The sequence below is a fragment of the Schistocerca serialis genome, chromosome 11, assembly GCF_023864345.2.
Source record: "Schistocerca serialis cubense isolate TAMUIC-IGC-003099 chromosome 11, iqSchSeri2.2, whole genome shotgun sequence".
Lineage (NCBI taxonomy): Eukaryota > Metazoa > Arthropoda > Insecta > Orthoptera > Acrididae > Schistocerca > Schistocerca serialis.
In genome coordinates, this window is record NC_064648.1 from 99042983 (window position 1) to 99064946 (window position 21964).

Consider the following 21964-nt stretch of genomic DNA (forward strand, 5'->3'; position numbering starts at 1 on the left):
GCATGGATGGGCGCCCGCAATGACGTCGAGTAACTTGTTTGATGCATCAGATCACTGATATGACAGTTACAAATTTTTTTATTGTGCTGAGTTCTGTGCTGCAGTTTGAGGTGATATAGGTCATGACTTCGTGTCCTTCCATGAACTGGTGTTGACTTGTGTGTATTCATATTTTCTAAGTTAATTTGATTCTGTTTTGTACTCAACTCCTCCTTCATAAATTTTGTGAGAAAGAGAAGTTCCATATGCCAAATGATATCAGATTGTGATACCGAAGATGTAAGCATATTTTGCAAAGCTAAATATAGACACAACTTCCACTGTGCTTGTATTTTGTGCTTATGTTTTTTTGTACGCTTTAACTGCACACATTGAACAGTCACAGCTAGCTAGATCATTCTGTTGTTGATGATTTGCTTAAATATGGTGCAGGTAGGTTGCTTCCATCTTGCTGATCTAATGTTAGGCAAAAACGGACCAAGTTAGTAAGTCCTGTCCATGAAGCAATGCGATTAGAATAGATTTTGGCATACTCTCTCTGCAAGGTAGTCAGTGCTGACGACTTCACTGTTGAGCACCCTCAGCCATAAATCGTCATCAAGGTAGTCAGTCATTTCAATTGTGAAGTAGGGTAAGTTGACAGAGATTGCTTTTGGCAGACATCAGTCTCTGGTAGCACCACGGAATGGTGTTCATTTTACATGCAAGACATGTGGATGTGCTATGGGGTGGTTCTTATTTCAAAAGCTTGGCTGTTGCATTTACTGTGAATATAGGAGCACATACTCAGGGGAAAAAGCCCCATTACACTGTGGATTGCCACAAGTGTGAAGCTAATACACATTAGTGGACACTGTTGCTCTGTTTGCTTGCATATAAGAGACAGTCAATTGAAAATGAGACAGAGTTTATTACTTCAGAAGTAATCAACTTAACTTAATACATGTATCTCAGTGTGAGACAAGATGGTCAATGCCTATGTGGATTAACTTAATACATGTATCTCAGTGTGAGACAAGATGGTCAATGCCTATGTGGAAAAATGTTTGCAATTGCTTACAGATCCACGACTGTATACAGGTGTGCACCTGTTTGTCAGAAGCAAACCGACGCCACGAATGTCTTCTTTGGGGCTCCAAAAATATGGAAATCGCATGAGGAGGATGTGCCACGGCTTCCCAGTGAATCTTCTGCAGTGTTGTTGAAACAACCTTGGAAATTTGTTGACAGGCATTATCCTGCCACGGAATGATGCCATCCGTCAAAATTTTCTGGGTGTTTGGCACGCTTCACTTTTTGCTAAGTGTACGCATACTGCTGTGTGCTAATTCTGGCATTGTTTTCCAGAAAGTCAGTGAGCAGCAGGCCCTTGCAAAAAAAAAAAAGGAGTATTAGGACCCTGTGATCTTACCCCAAAACAGACATTCAACCAATTCAACAAAGTAGTATAGATTCCAAATTCATTACAGTGCTCAAGTAATGATTAAGATTTGTACAGTTGATCTCTCTTGCTTGAAACATATAGTGGTCTTGCATCGTTGAACATACAAATGCCCACCTATGATTTCACATATCATGTATGTGTATCATTTCCATTTCGGTTACGGGCTACCATCATCTGTTGCCATTATAATATTCCAGTAACAGTTTGTACACAATGTATTAAAAAACAGGGGTTGATGAACATCGTATGATGCTGCCTGGATCAGAATTTTCCCCCATGATATTGGATTATTGTACTGTGTGTCATGGCCAGAAAAACGAATCAGCAGTTCCTTTGTTTGTCATAAAGTGATTATATGTGCACCATTTAGGATTAGACCAGTAAAAATAAGTAGCAAAATCATTCAGTCTTGAAAACGTTACATCACTTGGAATTTGACATGTTTTTCTGCAAACCTAATCATGACTGTGTGCGGGTAACTCAAGTGGTTGATGTAAAAAAGAATATAATCATTTTAAATCATGTGTAGAAAACATTACCAGTTCTTTCATGCGTAGTAGCTGTGTTGGGAAAGAACCAGATCTGCAAGTCCTAATAGAAAGCACTGAAGCTAAGCTGGCTAAAGCCGAAGATAAGCTGAGCTGAAATTTTTTCAAACGGCCTAACAGTGTTCAGAAAGGATAGATTAAATACAGTTGGTGGTGGAGTACTTATTTCTGTCAGTAGTAGTTTACCTTGTAGTGAAATTAAAGTGGATAGTTCGTGCGAAGTTGACAATCGGACTAAAATATTAATTGGATCGTTTTACTTAGCCCCCAACTCAGACGATGTAGGTGCTGAACAGTTCACAGAAAACTTGAGTCTCATTTCAAATAGGTATCCCAGTCATACAATTATAGTTGGTGGTGACTTCAATCTACGCTCAATATGCTGGAAAAAATATATGTTTGAAGCAGACAAGTCCACTTGAAGCGTAAATGGTTACGAAAGCGTACTTGACCTCTTAGCAACAAATAATTCTGAACAAATAGGGAGTATCGTGACGAATACAGGGATTAACGACCACAAGGCAGTCGGTGCTAGGCTGAATACCATAACACCCACAACCATCAAAGAGAAACACAGTGTACATCTATTTAAAAAAGCTGATAAAAATGCTCTTAAATGCCTTTTTAAGAGACAGTCTCCACCCCTTCCATTCTGATCATGTAAGCGTAGAAAAGATGTGGAATGATTTCAAAGAGATAGTATCAACGGAAATTGAGAGATACTACATAAATTAATAAGTGATGGTGCTGATACCCCATGGTACACAAAACGGGTCAGATCACTGTTGCAGAACCAGCGAAAAAAGCATGCCAAATTTAAAAGAGTGCAAAATCCCCGAGAGTGGCAGAGTTTTGCAAAAGTTCGAAAGATAGTGCCTACTTCAATGCGAGATACTTTTAGTAATTTCCACAATGAAACTCAGTATTGGAATCTGGCAGAAAACCCAGAGAGATTCTGGCCATACATAAAGCACACCAGTGGCAAGACGCAATCAATACCTTCACTGCGCAATAACAAGGGTGAAGTCACTGATAAGTGCCACAAAAGCAGGGATATTAAACACGGTTTTCCGAAACTCCTTCACCAAAGAAGACAAATATTCCTGAATTCCAATCGAGAACAACTGCCAAGATGAGAAATACAGAAGTAGATATCCTCAGTGTAGCAAAGCAGCTTAAATCACTTAATAAAGGCGAGGTCTCCAGTGCAGATTTTATACCAGTCAGGTTGCTTTCAGAGTATGCTGATGAAATAGCTCGAAAGATCCGCACCTAAAGACTCGAAAATTGCTGAAGTCACACCAATACCCAAAAAGGGAAATAGTAGTAATCCACCCAACCACAGGCCTATATCACTAAAGTTGATTTGCAGGAGGATTTTGGAACATATACTATGTTCAAACATTATGAATTACCTCGAAGAAAATGATTTATTGACACATAGTCAGCATGGATTGAGAAAATATCATTATTGTGAAACACAACTAACTCTTTATACTCATGAAGTAATGAGTGCTATCAACAGGAGATGTCAAATTGATTCCATATTTTTAGATTTCCAGAAGGCTTTCGACACCGTTCCTCACAAGCATCTTCTAACCAAACTGCATGCCTATGGAATATCGCGTTAGTTGTGCGACTGGATTTGTGATTTCCTGTCAGAAAGGTCACAGTTCATAGTAATAAGATGCAGAGTCATTGAGTAAAACAGAAGTAATGTCTGGCATTTCCCAAGGAAGTGTTATAGGTCATCTATTGCTGCTAAGTGTTATAGGCCATCTATTGTTGCTGATCTATATTAATGAGATAGGAGACAATCTGAGTAGCCCTCTTAAATTGTTTGCAGATGATGCTGTCATTTACTGTCTTGTATATGACCAAAAGGAATTGCAAAATGATTTAGATAAGATATCTGTATGGCACAAAAAGTGGCAATTGACCCTGAATAAAGAAAAAAGTGAAGTTATTGACATGAGTACTAAAAGAAATTCGCTAAATTTTGATTACGCAATAAGTCACACAAATGTAAGGTTGTAAATTAAACTAAATACTTAGGGATTACAAACACAAATAACCTAAATTGGAACGATCACATAGATAATGTGTAGAGCAAACCAAAGACTGTGATTCATTGGCAGAACACTTAGAAGGTGCAACAGGTCTACTAAAGAGACTGCTTACACCACGCTTGTCCGCCCTATTCTGGAGTATTGCTGTGCGGTGTGGGATGCGCATCAGGTGGGACTGACAGATGACATCGAAAAAGTTCAAAGAAGGGCAGCTCACTTTGTATTATTATGAAATTGGCGAGATAGTGCCACAGAAATGATAAGTGAATTGGAGTGGGAATCAATGAAATAAAGGCTTTTTCATTGCAATGGGATCTTCTCATGAAAATTCAGGGATCTTCTGATGAAATTTCGATCACCAGTTTCCACCTCCGATTACGAAAACATTCTGTTGGCACCTACCTACATAGGGAGAAATGATCATCACAATAAAAAACAGAAACCAGGGCTCACACAGAGAAATTGAATTGCTCGTTTTTCCTGTGCGCCCATTTGAGAGTGGAAAGGTAGAGCGACAGCTTGAAGGTGGTTCATTGAACCCTCTGCCAGGCACTTTTATTGAGAATAGCAGAGTAATCACGTAGATGTAGATATATACATTATTTCACCAAATTGTTGTGGAGGAATGAGACCACCTCCTTCATCTGATGAAGTATCTGATGTTTCTGGTAACTGTGATCTATTGTATGCTCAAATACCGTATGCACCACGTTCTAATACATTGACATCTGGTACATGTAATGGACTCGATGCTACTCCATCAGCATTGTAGGTTTGCCGATTTGTAGGATGCGTGATATTATTACCGACACCACCACTACCATCAGAGCTGTCAATTTTAACAACAAAACGACCTTGAAAACTAGTCAAAATTTACCAGTTAGAACATGAAGAAAAAGGCAAGCAGTAGAACCCATAAAAAAGATTGTCTTATGCCTGCGACCATCTAGAGACGACTGTGAACGGGAGAAAATGTCGCTTCTCTTATATACCTCCCCAGATAGTAGCACAGGTGTGATGCCATTTGTTGTTTACTGTTTGCACAAATGTCATTTACGTCAGTGTTGACGAGCAGCCTCGGACTGGTAACTTGCCGACAACCACCCCCACCGCTTCCACAGCGGTGTGACGCCACACTGTTCCATTCCGAAGGAGGGAACAGAGTTTGCACGGAATGCAATTTCCGTATTTATGTAGCCCCGAGGAAAGACATTTGTTCTTGGCGATTTGCTACACAGGTACAGTTGTGGTTTTGTAGGCAAGTACGGACGTTATTCTCTAAAGCCACTGACCGTCTTGTCTCACCGTGGGATAAACATATTAACAGTTAAGGCGGTTATTTTTGAAATACTAATCAGCTTACGCCTTTTTTCATCGTATACTGAGACTTGTAAACCCTTTACTGTCCATTGTGCTCAATTATATGAAAATCGGTATTTTGTAGCTACCTTGGAAGCATGTTCGAAGTTAAAATTAGTATTATTAATTCTTTCATTGCTGTTTCATTTTATTTTGGGTATCATTATAGTGTCCTGACTGTCATGCAGGTATCTCTGAGTGTGACTGACACTTAATTTCAAACATACGTATCTTAAAGACTGACAGTTACGTACTCGCCACAGAGGACCCTTCCTGTAACGGGATGTAACTGTATCTGTAACCGGATGTATCTGTGCCTCGGATATGGTCACACGACCAGAACGGGTTGTCGATAAACAAATACGCATGACAGCAGCTACCGGAGGTTTCACAATATTGTTTTTTAAATACACGTTTGTATACACAGTTGTATTTATGTATGTAAATGTGAAGCTTATCAGTGCAGTTTCTCACGACCTGTCGCCCGTGTCGCAGGCAGGCGCTGTGGCCCAACGGGGCGCGGGCGGAGGGGCGGCCGCCCCGGGACGAGGCGATGCGCAGCCGCACTCGTGTGGCCGCCAAGGTGGCGCTGCTGTCCAGCCTGTCGGGTGAGTTGCGATCGGCGCTGTGACCCCTGCTAGCGAGAGCAGCCGGCTGGGCGAGTTCGTAATCGCGGCCTCTGTTTGGACTTCCTCCGTAAATCGTGTGAGACGTTCAGTTTACTAACAGATATCTGATTAGTCGACTTGCAATTAACAGAAATACCCTTTGGTAGTTTATCCAGTTAATGGCACTGTGCTACTGATTAATTGCAGTATGTAATAACACACAGTTTTCTGGTGACCTTTTCTGTTGACACGTAAAAATGCTAGCTACGAGCAGCACTTAAATGAAACATAAACATCAATTTAGACAAAATTGTCTGCAGAGAGCAGTGACTTGATGCTATATTTAAGTTAAAATGAACAGTCGAGATCACAGTAATATTTGTTTGTTTATTGGTTTCGGTTTATGTGAAACCCATCTTCAGAACTCTGGCCCCTATGGATGGTGCCGCCGGCTCCTCAGTTTTCTCGTGATGCCACCAAGAAAACTGAGGAGCAGTCAGCACCAACCGTAGGGATCCAAAAATTCTGAAGATGGCTTTAACATAAGCCAAAACTGGTAAATAGACAAATATTATTGCAATCTCAACTGTTCATTTTAACCAAAACATGAACAGGTAAAACAGGCTTTAAAAATACCTGTAATATAAACAAATTGTGTGCTATACTCATTCGAGCAACTAGAACCTGTACTCATCATTCTTCATCCAGGTGTTATGTGACTGTCATTTGTTTTGAGTATGCATGGGTAGTACAGTCCTATACTAACCGTTATTACTCAAATGTATGAAATGTGTATAATTTGTCAGTCTTACAGTGGAAATGAAAGCAGTTATGTGCACAATACAGTGTTACGACAATTGCAAATACATAACTTTTATATAAAAAGATTATACATATGAGATGTGATCATAAAGTAATAGGAATTTTTTAATTTTGCGGTCTTTATACATCCAATTTACATTTTTGAATCTCGTGGTACACATGTTTCTAATGTATGTGTGCATTTTCAGCTGTTTTGAATATGTAATGTATTGTTGATAGTCGAAAAGATTGTGCGTGTTTTTGAGAGCTCAGTGAATTTTTATTTTCCAGAAGGATGGATCAAAGAATTTGCAGTAAAGTATTCTTAAATGAAATATTCTGCAGCAATGCATTCAAAATGTTTCCTGTGGCTTTTGGCGAATCTACTATAAGCAAGACAAGAGTTAACAAGTGACTTAAATGTTTCAAAGAGGGTTGAGAGGATGTTGAAGGAGATAGCTGTCTTGGGTGCCCTAGCACATCAGTTTGCTGATGACAGTGTGAAAGAAATGAAGAAAATGGTTCTGGAAAGTCATTGAATCACCATCAGAGAGCTCAGTGGTGATGTCGTCGTATCCTTTCGCTCATGCCAAGCAAATTTTTTTGTATGGTTTGGGCACAAAATGTGGTGCAGCAAAGTTTGTTCTGATATTGTTGACTTTTGACCAAAAATGTCACGTAGACATCGCTTAGGAATTGCTGAATGAAGTAGACAATGATTCAGAACTTCTGAAGGAGGCTGTAACAGGTGGTGAAACTAGGTGTATGGCTTATGACGTCAGTACCGAGGCCCAGTCGTGCCAATGGAAACTTCCTGATGTTCTATCACGTGTGAAGATTCATCTCACTGTTTTCTTTGATTACTTTGGGATAGTGCATCACGAGCGGTCAATAAGGAATACTACCTAGAAATTATGTGCCGTGTGCACGAATCAATTCGAAGAAAAAGACCAGAATTGTGGCAAAACCACTTGTGCAAATTGCATCATGATAATGCTTCAGGTCACAACTCAATGCTTGCCTACGGTTTGTTGGAAAAAAACAAAACCGTTAAGTTGCCTTAGCAACTGTACACTAAACATGAACCCATGCAACTTCTTTGCATTCCTGTGGAGCAAACAATGGAAGGATGTCATTTTGCCATCACTGGTGAGATAAAAACAGAACCGCTGAAGAAGCTGAACACCATAACGAAAAGTGACTCCCAGAATTACTTCAGACATTGGAAAAGCACTACCACAAGTGTATTATAATTCAGGGGGATTTCTTTGAAGGATGGGGACAAAGTTTATGTTGGTGAGTAAATATTCTTAATAATAATAATAAAAAAATAAATTCCATTGCTCTTTGGTCACACTTCTTAATAGTTTAAAACAGGGCACTTAATCTGTACAATATTTCCAGTTTGTCATTATTCAACTTTTCCAGCTACATTGATGTTCCTTATACCTGGTGTTTCATCCATGCAAGATAATCATTGATTCAGTAGCACACCCACAACTGTCTAGTCACTGTCACATTCTCTGTGGGATATCACACATGCTTCTCCAAACAGCTGTCCACGTTAACTGCAAGTCAGACCTCACTTTGCTGCCACGGTACTCTGTAGGCAACCACATACACGAGCTGATGTTACTAATGTGGCACGCAATTCTGTGTGTCGTGGTCTGTCATCTTCTGTCTCGCATGCTGGCATTAGATGTGCAACTTAGCAGTTTGGCTAACTCAGTGTAGTGTCTCAGCTCACTGGTGCTACCAGTACTGAGATACACTCCGCATCCCCTTGCTCTGTATCAGTCCACCTAGTGGAGAATATTGGTTTCTAGTGCCACTTCATTTCACTTTACTACAACAGTGATGATGAGCGTGTGTTGTTGAATGTTCTGCACAAATCCCAACACACCCTTTTCTTCATGTTCTGCTTTTGCTCTATCCGCCATGTTATAAAGGTTAAATTATGTGTTTGTGTTGGTAGCACTGTCAAAAACAATATTGTATCGTTTCATAGTATAAACACGCATTGTATGTCGAAGCGTTAATGTGTTTCGAAGGAAAGATGATGAATAGATGGGTAAATCTCTCGAAAAGTAAAGTGTGACACCAAAACCAAGTGTTTTTAAGAAACATGGGTTTCATGGTAACAAATTTTTGAGTAAAGGGAAACATTGTGTTCAACATTGGCGTATGAAGTTACAGACAATGAAATACAGGCAAACTTGTCAGTATCTAGAGAAACACCCACTAGTGCCTCAAAGATTAAAATAAAATGTTGTGATATGCAGTTTACTCAAAATGAAGGTGATGTAAATGGTAGGTTTGGTTACATACTGATAGATTTACACATCCTGTACTGTTAGGTGAATGTCGGTGTGTTGTAAAATATGTGGGGGGCCAGTTAGTTTACATGAAGACAGTGAAGTATCAAATGGACTATCCAGGAACTTATTATTAATTGTGTAAATATACTCATTCATTTTGGAATTCTGATAAGTGTAAAGATAAATATTTTGAAGTAAATGTTAGTTGGTTTTATGGATTGAGAGCTATTGGCAAAGGACAGACTGCAGCAATAACAATGTGTGCGATGTTGAATGTGCACACCCACCTTGTAAACTTGACAAGTATGCAGGATTTATTGGAGCTGCTGTGGAATATGTTGCATGTGAGTCAGTGAAGGGTGCTGCAAATGAAGCTGTTGAACTAAATGGTAGTATGACTGACATACCCCGTAACTTTTGATGGTACTTGACAGAAATGCAGCTACAGTTCTAAGAATTCTGTTGCTCCGGTGACAAATACGGATACTGGAAAGGTAATAGATTTCCAGATTTTAACCAAACATTGTTATAAGTGTAAATCAGGGAATAAAGAAGGGCATATCTGGACAGAAATTATGAAGGAACACATGGTGGTATAGAGGCCTCTGCAGGTATTGACATTTTTAGTCGATCTGTGAATGAAAGGGGAGTGTGTTACACTAAGTTCTTAGGTGGTGGAGACTCAAAAGCATATAATAATGTAGTAGCCGCTCAGCCTTACGGTGAGAAGATTATCGCAAAACTGGAATATGTTTGTCATGTCCAGAAGAGGATGGGCACCAGTTTGAGGAAGTTGAAACAAAGTTTGAGAGACAAGAAACTTTCTGATGGTAAAACCATAAGAGGCAGTCTGGCAGACAAAATGATTGATGAACTACAGCAGTATTATGGGATGACCATTAGAAATAATACTGAGGATTTGTTGAAAATGAAGCAGGCAGTATGGGCTACCTTCTTCCACAGGCTGTCAACTGATGAAAAACCAGTACACCACCTTTGCCCTCCTGGGCCTGATTCACAGTGCAATTTCCGCAATGCCCAGTACTCGAACAGTTCATACAGCCATAAACATTCCAGCCCAGCAGCAGTCATGGATATCATAAAACCTATTTACAGAGACCTGGCAAATCCTGAAGAAGTGTCTGCATGGTCAGACTCAAAATACCAATGAGTTGTTCAATAATCTTATACGGACTTTTTTACCAAAAATTGTTTTTGTAGGAATGAAGACACTAAAGTGGGATACTGTTACTGCTTTTAATGATGGCAACATTGGTAGGGTGAAACTTCAGAATCCGTTCCTGAAAATTTACATTTCCTGTTGCATTTTCCCCTAAATCTCGGAAACTACTTCAAACAGAGTATTCAAATTTTCAGGGAATAACATACATATCCTGAATCTACAGAACTAAAAGAAGAACATAATGTTATGCATAATTAAAATTATTTAGGACAATGTACAAGAAAAGAATACAAAATTTTAACCGTGTAATTAAAAAATTTATTTCCGAAAGCAGTGGCTGATATGCAATTATTGTAGTTCAGTAGACTCAGAAGATACAGTTTAATGTCCTGTAAAAGTTTCATGTCAATGGCCACAGTAGTCACTGAAATACAGGAAAGGCAAGTCACTAAATTTAACATTGTCAGGTTAGGGCTTTCCAGCTCCCCTTAACCTACAGTGATCGTCATCAGTGTACTGCAAATGTAATGACCTGTGATCATTCCTCCATTGTGGGACATTTGTATGCAGTGGGGAAGGTTCAAAAATTGGGTGCATGGGTACGGCACACTCTAAGCCAAAATGACAAAGTCTGTGGGTGGCCATACTTGCATGTGTGCTTTCTGGTCATCAATTAGCTTGTGAACAACACTGACCATTCCTGTTTCTGTATCATTACTGGTGACAAGAAATGATTTCTTTATGCTAATGTAAGGAAAAGAAAGGAATGGTTGAGCCCAAACAAAGCAGAAACTGCCCATACAAAGACCTTTGTGCATCCACAAGAGATAGTGTCAGACATCTGGGAGAACAGCAACAGCGTGGTGTACTAGAAAATGCTTCCCAGAGGTGTAACCGCCACTGCTGACACTTTTCATCAATAAAAAAGTTACACCAGCACTGGCAAACTGTTGAAAATTGAGAAGAAGAATATATTATGGATGAGTAAAGTCTCTGTCATGTTTGTCTGTTGTGTTTATTAAACTTACCAAACTACAAACAGCACCCATTCAGTATCCTGAATATGTTGCAAGTATCATTTTTGGTCACGACAGAGTCCTGTGTAGTTGTCAGTGCATTATGTTGGAAGTAAGTGAATCTGAGCGTGGACAGATTTTTTGTACGAGGTCTGTCTAAAAAGTATCCAACCTTTGATTCTCCTGCGCAAAATAGAGATGATAGTGCGGTGCCTCTGTACACACCTTTATGAACACGTGTGAATTTTGTCCCCACCTTCCAGCGTGTCAGTCACTGTCTGCCTGTCACTGAGTGAGTTGCTACAAAATGTGTTCATCGGATTACCGATTCTCTCGAGATGACTGAACGTATTGAGCATAGATACTGCATCAAATTTTGTCAAAATCATGGCGATTGTGAAAAGCGAAACAATTCGTAAGATTCAGCAGATGTTTAGAGAAGATGCGATGGGTGAAACACAAATTAAGCAGTGGTTCAACCGATTCAAAAATGGCCGCACATCAGCGGAGAGTGACCAGCGTTCTGGCAGGCCCCGAACTACTCGTAGTGCAGCTGTTGTTGAGAGGGTGCAAAATTCGGTGATGACAGATCGTTGTTTGACAGTGTGGGAGATTGCCCGAGAAGTTGGAATGAGTAAAAACTCTGCAGATGCAGTTTTGCATGATGATTTGAACTTGCACCGAGTGGTTGCGGAATTCGTGCCCAGGTTGTTTTCGCTGGAGCAGAAAGACCTCCGTTTTGACGTTGCACGGGACCTTCTGGACACCACCGACACTGATCCTGTGTTTCTGAACACTGTGAAAACTGGAGGTGAGTCACAGGTGTATGAGTATGACCCAGACACAAAAAGACAGCCGTAGCAATTGAAGCATCCCGAGTCTCCGAGGCCGAAGAAAGTACGGCACGTGAGAAGCAAAATTGAGGTGATGCTGACTGTCTTCTTTGATGTCCGTAGAATTGTGCATCACAAATATGCCCCGGAAGGACAAACAGTGACAAAGGAGTACTATAAAGATATTCTCTGGCGACTCTGTGACGCATTTCGGCACCAAAGACCAGACGTGTGGATGGCGAGAACTGACAACTGCATCACAACAATGCCCTGACACATTCATCCCACTTGATGCAAAATTTCTTGGCCAAACATAGAATTACAGCCGTTCGCCAACTTGCCTACTCTCCAGGCATGGCTCCTTGTGACTTCTGGGTGTTTCCAAAATTGAAGACTTCATTGAAAGGATCCCGTTTTGAGAGTAGAAAAGAGATAATGCGAAAGTGATTGTGACAGGTGGTCATTGAGGAGGGTTGTGACAAAAAATAAAGAGGACGACGACTGAAAAAATTCATAACAGTACTGAATGTCACATTCACAAACATTGTCAGACCAAAATGACACAAGGGGTGTCCGTAAGCTGGGAACTGCAGGGCGAGGTGGAATTCTGAAACCATTTAGCAGTGATAAAAATGACCGTAACAGAAAAACACTGGACCAGAACCATAAAACCTGGATTATGGAGCGCTGGAAGATGAGTGTTTCACACTTTCCACCAAGATCTGGCAGAGTTCCCATACGGCGTACACTGTCCCATTCCTACGATGCAGACAGCTTGCAGCCAAGAATGAAACACGGTGCTGTTTCGGTGACGAGTTGGCAAGCCGTTCTGCTGTAATCTGTGAGAAGGCTGGAGTACTGCCGAGGATGATGCAAGCATTTTGGCTGATCAGGTCCTGCCTGTGGTAGTGTTTGTTCCCCAGTGGTGGTACTGTGTTCAGAGGTGTCGAGGCCCCTGATCACACGTTTTGCCTCATCCAGGACTGGTTTTGTGAACACAAGGATGTATTTTGACATCTCCACTGGCCACCACAGTCACCAGATGTCAGCATTATTGAGCCCTTGTAATCTACTTTGGACAGAGTGTGATCACTGTCTACGTCTACATCTACATTTATACTCTGCAAGCCACCCAACGGTGTGTGGCGGAGGGCACTTTACTGTCATTACCTCCCTTTCCTGTTCCAGTCGCATATGGTTTGTGGGAAGAACGACTGCCAGAAAGCCTCTGTGCGTGCTCGAATCTCTCTAATTTTACATTCGTGATCTCCTCGGGAGGTATAAGTAGGGGGAAGCAATATATTCGATACCTCATCCAGAAACGCGCCCTCTTGAAACCTGGACAGCAAGCTACACCACGATGCAGAGCGCCTCTCTTGCAGAGTCTGCCACTCGAGTTTGCTAGACATCTCCGTAACACTATCACGCTTACCAGATAACCCTGTGACGAAACGCGCCGCTCTTCTTTGGATCTTCTCTATCTCCTCCGTCAACCCACACTGATGAGCAGTACTCAAGTATAGGTCGAACGAGTGTAAGCCACCTCCTTTGTTGATGGACTACATTTTCTAAGGACTCTCCCAATGAATCTCAACCTGGTACTCGCCTTACCAACAATTAATTTTATATGATCATTCCACTTCAAATCGTTCCGCATGCGTACTCCCAGATATTTTACAGAAGTAACTGCAACCAGTGTTTATTCCACTAACATATAATCATACAATAAAGGCACCTTCTTTCTATGTATTCGCAATACATTACATTTGTCTATGTTAAGGGTCAATTGCCACTCACTGCACCAAGGGCCTATCCGCTGCAGATCTTTCTGCATGTCGCTGCAATTTTCTATTGATGCAACTTCTCTGTATACTACAGCATCATCCGCGAAAAGCCGCATGGAACTTCCGACAATATCTACTAGGTCATTTATGTATAATTGTGAAAAGCAAAGGTCCCGTAACACTCCCCCGTGGTACGCCAGAGGTTACTTTAATGTCTGTAGACATATCTCCATTGAGAACAACTTGCTGTGTTCTGCTTGCTAAAAACTCTTCAATCCAGCCACACAGCTGGTCTGATATTCCGTAGGCTTTTAGCTTATTTATCAGGAGACAGTGTGGAACTGTATCGAGCGCCTTCCGGAAGGCGAGGAAATGGCATCTACCTGGGAGCCTGTATCTAATATTTTCTGGGTCTCATGAACATATAAAGTGAGTTGGGTCTCACACGATCGGTGTTTCCGGAATCCATGTTGATTCCTACAGAGTAGATTCTGGGTTTCCAGAAATGACATGATACGCGAGCAAAAAACATGCTCTAAAATTGTGCAACAGATCTATGTCAGAGATATAGGCCTATAGTTTTGTGCATCTGCTCAACGACCCTTCTTGAAAATTGGGCTACTTGTGCTCTTTTCCAATCATTTGGAACCTTCCGTTCCTCTAGAGACTTGCGGTACACGGCTGTTAGAAGGGAGGCAAGTTCTTTCGCGTACTCTGTGTAGTATCGAATTGGTATCCCGTCAGGTACAGTGGACTTTCCTCTGTTGAGTGATTTCAGTTGCTTTTCTATTCCTTGGACACTTATTTCGATGTCAGCCATTTTTTCGTCCGTGCGAGGATTTAGAGAAGGAACTGCAGTGCGGTCTTCCTCTGTGAAACAGCTTTGGAAAAATTCCCTTGAAAATCATACAGGACAGACACGAATGGAAGCTGTTATAAATCCCAACTGTTTCCTTATACTGTATGGGGCATGATAATGGGTTCTGTTTTTGGTGTTCCCATATTCTTGCTAACCCTCCGTATTTGCTTGTCAGTTACCAGATCTTTTCCAGTTCTTGAATCTAGATATATTGCTCTCTATCAAACAATGGAAACTTCAGGTAGGAATATCAACAGCCGGCCACTGTGGTCGAGCGGTTCCAGGTGCTTCAGTCCGGAACCATGCGGCTGCTGCGGTCACAGGTTTGAATCCTGCCACGGGCATGGATGTGTGTAATGTCCTTAGGTTAGATAGTTTCAAGTAGGGGACGGATGACCTCAGATGTTAAGTCCCATAGTGCTTAGAGCCATTTGAACCATTTTTGAATATCAACAATGTAGGAAAAGACAGTTTGCTACTTAGGTAAAGAAGACATGTACATGAGGTGTGCTTTCGTTTGTGTGTGTGTGTGTGTGTGTGTGTGTGTGTGTGTGTGTGTGTGTGTGAGTGTGTGTTTGTTTGTTTGTGTTTTACTGACGAAGGCTGTGGCTGAAAGCTATATGTGAGTGTCTTTTAATTGTGCCTGTCTGCAACTTGACGTATGTTGCTGTCTAGTTAGGTATGTTTCCAGTTTTCTTTTCAGATGGTAACGATCACAGATTTCTTGTTGTTTGGTAGATGGGAACTTGTCAAATATGCTTAACAGAGCATATAACTCCATTCTGAGCCTTAAACAAGAAGGCAAAGCCTGCACGAAAACTATTTTTGTGTCTCGTATTGTGGCTCTGATCTGTGAAGTACAGCTGAAATTGATATTTATTATGAACAACAATAATTATTTTGGAGTAAGTTCACTAGGAACTCAGATTAAGAATTTCAGTGGCCCTAAAAGGCATCTGGAATACATACAGTAATCTGCTGTAGACATTACTCTTCTGAATGAACACTTTTATTTATTTTTAGCCAATGTTCCTCTTCTTTAGGCCAATACAAGGAGAGATATTTCTAAATGCAAAACATGCTGGCGTGCACTGAGATTCTCTATTATTTCATGCCAGTTTTAACTTACTATTTGGTGGGGTGCCAGGGAATTTTGCACAGCGTTTCATTTAGTGAATGGTCATTACTGTCCACTTCCAGTTTTAAAAGGTCATTTTTGTTTGTTTGGAATTGCATTGATTGAGACTTCAAGACTATACTGACGTGACAAAAGTTGTGAGATACCTCCTACTACCACGTTGGAACTCCTTTTGTCCAGCTTAGTGCAGCAACTCAACTCGACTTGAAATATTGAACCGTGCTACCCCTACAGCTGTCCATAATTGTGAAAGCGTTGCCAGTGCAGGATTTTATACATGAACTGACCTCACAATTACGTCCGATAAATGTCGACGGGATGCATGTTGAGCGATCTGGGTGGCCGACGTCTCGCCTGAGAATCATATATATATATATTTCTTCAAACTAATTGCAATTATAGCCTGGTGACATTGCATGTCGTAACCCATAAAAATTCCATCTGTGTTTGGCAACATGAAGTTCACGAGTGGCTCCAGATCGTCGCCAATCACTTCCAGTCAATAATCGGTTCACTTGGATTAGAGGACCTAGTGGATTCCATGTAAACACAGCCCACACAGTTATGGAGCCAGCACCAGATTGCACATTGCCGTGTTGACAACTTGGGTCTGTGGCTTTGTGGGGTCTGTGCCACACTTGAACCTCACCATTAACTCTTACCGACTGAAATTGGGACTCATCTGACTAGGCTATGCTTTTCCAGTCATCTAGGACCCAACGAATGTGGTCACGAGTGCAGAAGAGGCACTGCGGATGATGTCGTGATGTGAAGCTAGCAAAGGTATTCACATTGGCCGTCTGCTGCTATAGCCCATTAACACCAAATTTCACCACACATTCGTCATGTGTCCCACGTTGATATCTCTGATTATTTCGCATTGTGTTGCTTGTCTGTTAGCACTGAAAATGGCAGGCAAATGCCACTGGTCTCAGTCACTAAATGAAGGCTGTTGACCACTGTGTTGTCCTTTGTGAGAGGTAATGCTCGAAATTTGGCATTCTCAGCACACTCGTGACATTCTGGATCTCGGAATATTGAATTTCCTAACTATTTCTGAAATGGAATATCCCACGCATCTAGCTCCAACTACTATTCAGTATTCAGAGTCTGTCAATTCCCATCGTGCGGCCGTAATCTTACCGGAAACCTTTTCACGTGGATCACCTGAGTACAAATGACAGCACCACTGTAGCACTGCCCTTTTATACCTTGTGTATGTGATACGCCATCTGTATATGTGCGTATCGCTATCCTGTGACGTATGTCATCTCTGTGTGAAACTAAAATGATTTGCTTCCATCTCTTGTAGGTCTGTTCAGCTACCTACATCTACATACATATTCTGCAAACCTCTGTGACATGGATGACAGACTGTATGTCCAATTATACCAATTATTAGGACTTTATTCCCTGTTACAGTCATGTACAAAGGGCAGGAATGATGGGAAGATGATGGCTTAAATGCCTCTGTGCTTGCTGTAATTAGTCTAATCTGACTTCAAGATATCTATGCCTCGTTGTGAGTGCCCCAGTGGCCAGCATACGCAAACGTCAGAAAATTTGGGTATGTAGACGACAGGGCACTCACAACGGGGCATTAGAGATCTCGAGCTTACCGAGTCCGAATTCCTCAGTGATGTGTCGACCGTGGGTGAACTGGTGAATATTTCTGCAGACGGAGATTGCAACCGTGATCCTCTAAGACAGAAGTCTCGACATTTCACCTAAACGACAAGATGGCTGTTCATCTTGAAGGAAGTTTACTCAGACATAACAGAGACCCAAAATATCTAGGAGTCATGCTTGATAGGACACTCAGCTATAAACAACCTTTATTAAGAACAGCTGCAAAAATCAGAACTCAAAATAACTGTGGCATGTGACAGGGATCAACTGCATCAATACTCAGTACTTCAGCTCTGGGATTGGTACCGCCTGGTGCGGAGTATTGCTCATCAACGGATGAATTGTGCTCACAGAAAACTTGTAGGTACACAACTTAATCGTACCGTGCATCTTATAACTGGTACCGTCAGGCCCACATCAAATGCATAAATCTGTAGCATTTTCCCATAAATTTAATAAACTCAACAAATACACATAACAGAGACTTCAGTCACCAATAATATATTCTCCTTCACTATTTACAACAGACTGTCAATGCTGGGGTAACTTTTCAGTACTGCAACTGTAGAAATCATTGTTATGAGGCAAAGAGCCCATCGACCACGTTCAGTGTGCATTTTCATTTGGAAAGGAAGTTCCTTCAAGTTTGTTCAATAGTGAGTGGTGAAGGTGAAAGTCTGAGAGCACAAGATTAGGTGTGGAATGACTTCCCAACCCAACTCCTGGGTAGCACTTTTTGTCGGTCTAGCACAAAGCAGGCAGGCATTATTGTGGATTAACATCACTTCACGCAGCCCTTTTGGTCGTCATTCTCGGATTGCGTCTGCGAGACATCTCAGTTGTTGGCAGTAAATATCAGCAGTGACGGTTACACCTCGGGGAAGCAATTCGTAGTACACAACACTGTAGATATTCCACTAGATGAATAACATTATCTTTCGTGGATGTGTGCATGTCTTCGTATGGGGTGTTTTCTATCTTTTTCATTATGTTAGTTTAAAGACACCATTTCTTGTCAACAGTAATGATAGAGGATAAGAATGGTCAGTGTTGTTCACAAGCTGATTAATGATGAGCAATGGTCATCTTCCGATTCTTGTGATTTTGGCATAGTGTGTGCACTACCCGTGCACAGTTGATTTTTGAACCTTCCCCACTGCATCACATTATGGTGGAATGATCACAGTTCATCACATTTGCCAGTTCTCAATTACACTGAAGTGAACTGTTGAATACAAAAAACTACAGAAAAATCCTAATCTCCCTGTTCGTGCAGACATTCCAAGTACCAGAAAATGTAAGCTTTGCTCTCATCACCCACATCTGGAAACTGCAAGAATATTAGTCATAAATGGCTTTAATACTGGTAACCAGTGGAGACACACATGGCAGAGTAATTCTGTGACAGAACAGCTGAAGGTATCACGCATATCGACTCAGTTACCTGGCTTCAAATTTCCGTTCAGGGACTGTTGGGCTCTTAACCAAATAAGAGCCAACACTGGAAGGTGTTTCAACTCTTCCATCAGGTTGAAGAAAATAACTTCACAAACTGTGACTGTGGCATTGTAAAGCAGTCTGTTTGCCATGTAATTCAAGAATATCCTCTGGGCGCTTTTCCCGGTGATAACGGAGGGGTCAGTAGACGATATTTGTGGCATGATATTATAGGCTGATTAAAATTGCATAGCTGATGTGTGTCACTCGCTGATACAGTCACAAGGCACTACATTTCCTCGAGCGGCTCACCCGTCTTCGTTCCTCCTGCCTTCTTAACAGTATTAACAGTACTGTGCACACCGTGTCCACTTTCGTGATTCTCGGCTGAAATGCACATGTAACAACATTGATGAACTCACTTTCCCGCTGGTTCTTCAATAAAACATGATCACTACATCCAAAACTAAAAATCACTCAGTATTTCTAAAATAACAAATTGTCTCTGCAATCGAACTGAACGAATGGCCTTACTGACACCTCACCATCTCTTGGCGCAGTAGACGAAAACTTTTCCGGCAGGCTGATCGGTAACAGGCCTCAGTAGCGTAAGGAATAAAGACTTCAGCTACTGAACCAATAACTACATCACTACTGAGGCTAACCTACAGAGCTGAACAGTATGGACGGTACAGAATACGACTACTGACCTAGTGTCAAAATGTCATGTTTTCTGTAATACTCGATGTGACCGCAAAACTCAGTAGCAGTCGACAAGTGTACCGGATGAATACACGCGATTATGACATCACTTCCCAAAACTTCGAGTGAATCTGAGAGCATCCCCTATGCTTTATTGTCGTGCTACACCATTTTCTTTTTGCTGTTTTGCTGGCATGTTACAGCATGGTGCTGGGCATTGTAACATCTAACAGGACTGCAGACGTGTCCATGCAAACAAACTGAATGTTAATAACCTTACTTTATATTTCCGATGTGACTATTATAAATTAACCCACACCCCTCATATTTTGGATGCAACTCACTGACAATATACATTTACTGATGTTCTGTTGTCAGTTTCGTGGAGACTGATTGAGCCTATGGAAAAATGCAATGTAATATGAGGTTGGTGCATAAGTTTGTAGCATTTTTGTTTTGCAGGTTAGTATTCTGAATGCTATGGCTTTATTTATTGATTGTCATTTTTTATTTGTGCTGTTTGAGTGTACATGTTGTCATTTTGTCCTTTGAAGATAGTGAGTGGAGCTGTGGATGCTAGAAAATGGAGTGCCATGTGGAGAAATCGGAATGTTTCCAACATATTCTTCTGTTTGAGCTCAATAGAGGGGTGATAGCAGTGGAGGCAGCTGGAAACATTTGCACTGTGGATTGGGATAATGCCTTTGGACAGAGCATGGCAAAAAAATAATTTTCTCATTTCAAGGAGGATCATTTGGACATTAGTAACTCTCCACATTCAGGAAGACCTTAGAGTTTTGATGAAGATCATTTAAGCTCATTAATCAACAATAACTCACTTCAGTGTACTCAGGAACTTGCAAATATGAGGAACTGAGTCATTCCATGTCAAATCAACACACCTATTTTACCCCACCCTCTTAGATTTTGCTTTCAGTATATTTTAAAGAAATTCCTGTTTGTTAAAGGTCAATTTGGTTAAACTAGGGCCGTTAGTGAAAGACGAGTCCGGAATAATTTTTTTTAACAATGAACCCATCATCATCCCAGATTTATATTTTGCCATGTGATTTACAATAGTATGAAGTAGTTATGGAAATATTTTGAAAATTTTCAATTATGTACTTTTTGTAAAAAAATTAAAATTAAATCAAAATATTAATTAGTATTTTGAAAAAGTTTATTAATTAGAAGCTATGTTTTGTTGTATATCCCTGGAAAGAGCATGAAAAATGCTGCAAAATGACACCTTTCCCAGTTCTCTAGCTCAATTAGGGCAGATCCTAGGACAATTTAAAAAAAAGTCCGTTCACACATTTTTGACTGGTTTTTGAAAAGTTTACATAGCCATATTTCAGGAATGGTTTGAGGTAAATTGAAATTGAAATTTGGTATTTTTCTTAGTTTCAGTACCCACTATAAGTATACCAACTTTCAGCAAAATCTAAGAGGGTGAGGTAAAATTTTTATTTAAAGTGTGTTGATTTGACATGGCATGACTCAACTGTGATCATTCCCTCATTGTGTGACATTTGCATCCAATGGGGAAGGCCCAAGAATCGGTTGAAAGTGTACCACATGCTCAAAACCAAAATCACAAAAGTCAGCACGTGGCCATATGTGTGCATCTGCTCGCTCATCGTAAATTGGCTCGTGAACAACACCGACCATTTCTATCCTGTGTCATTATTGGTGATGAGAAGTGGTGTCCTTATATAATCATAATGAAAATAAAGGAATTGTTGATTGTAAACAAAGCAGCAGTTCTCTGTACAAACACCAGCACACATCCACAAATGATGTTACGCACCTGGTGAAACAGTGACGGTGTACTGTACTACAAACTGCTTCCCTTATATGTAACCATTACTACTGACTCTTATTGTCAACAACTGAGATCTCTTGCAGACACAATCTGATAACTCTGACCAGGAAGTCTGCATGAAGTAATGCTACTTCCACATTCTGCTAGACTGACAAAAAAAGCACTATAAAGGAGTTGGGTTGGAATGTCATTCCACAACTGCCTTATTCAGGCAGTGTTGCACCATCATATTTTCACCTTCTATGCTCTCTATTGAACAGCCTTCAAAGAACTCCATTTCCAGATAAAAATGGACTCCAAACCTGGCTCAACATAGTGAAGGAGAATATACAAGGTGTACATAAAGTCTGATAACACTTCAAATTATTTATTGCACAAGAACAAAACATTGTACAGATATCATACATATGT

The 21964-nt window shown here is 40.8% G+C and overlaps 1 protein-coding gene across 3 annotated transcripts in view; it reads left to right on the forward strand.

Annotated features, from left to right (window-relative positions):
- LOC126426732 (sorting nexin-13-like) overlaps positions 1-21964 on the forward strand; it is a 399890-nt gene that overhangs the window by 349731 nt on the left and 28195 nt on the right. For all 3 annotated transcript variants that reach the window (XM_050088694.1, XM_050088696.1, XM_050088695.1), the window contains one exon: positions 5916-6028. In XM_050088694.1, the coding sequence (XP_049944651.1) occupies positions 5916-6028 (113 nt within the window). The remainder of the gene's footprint in view (positions 1-5915; positions 6029-21964) is intronic.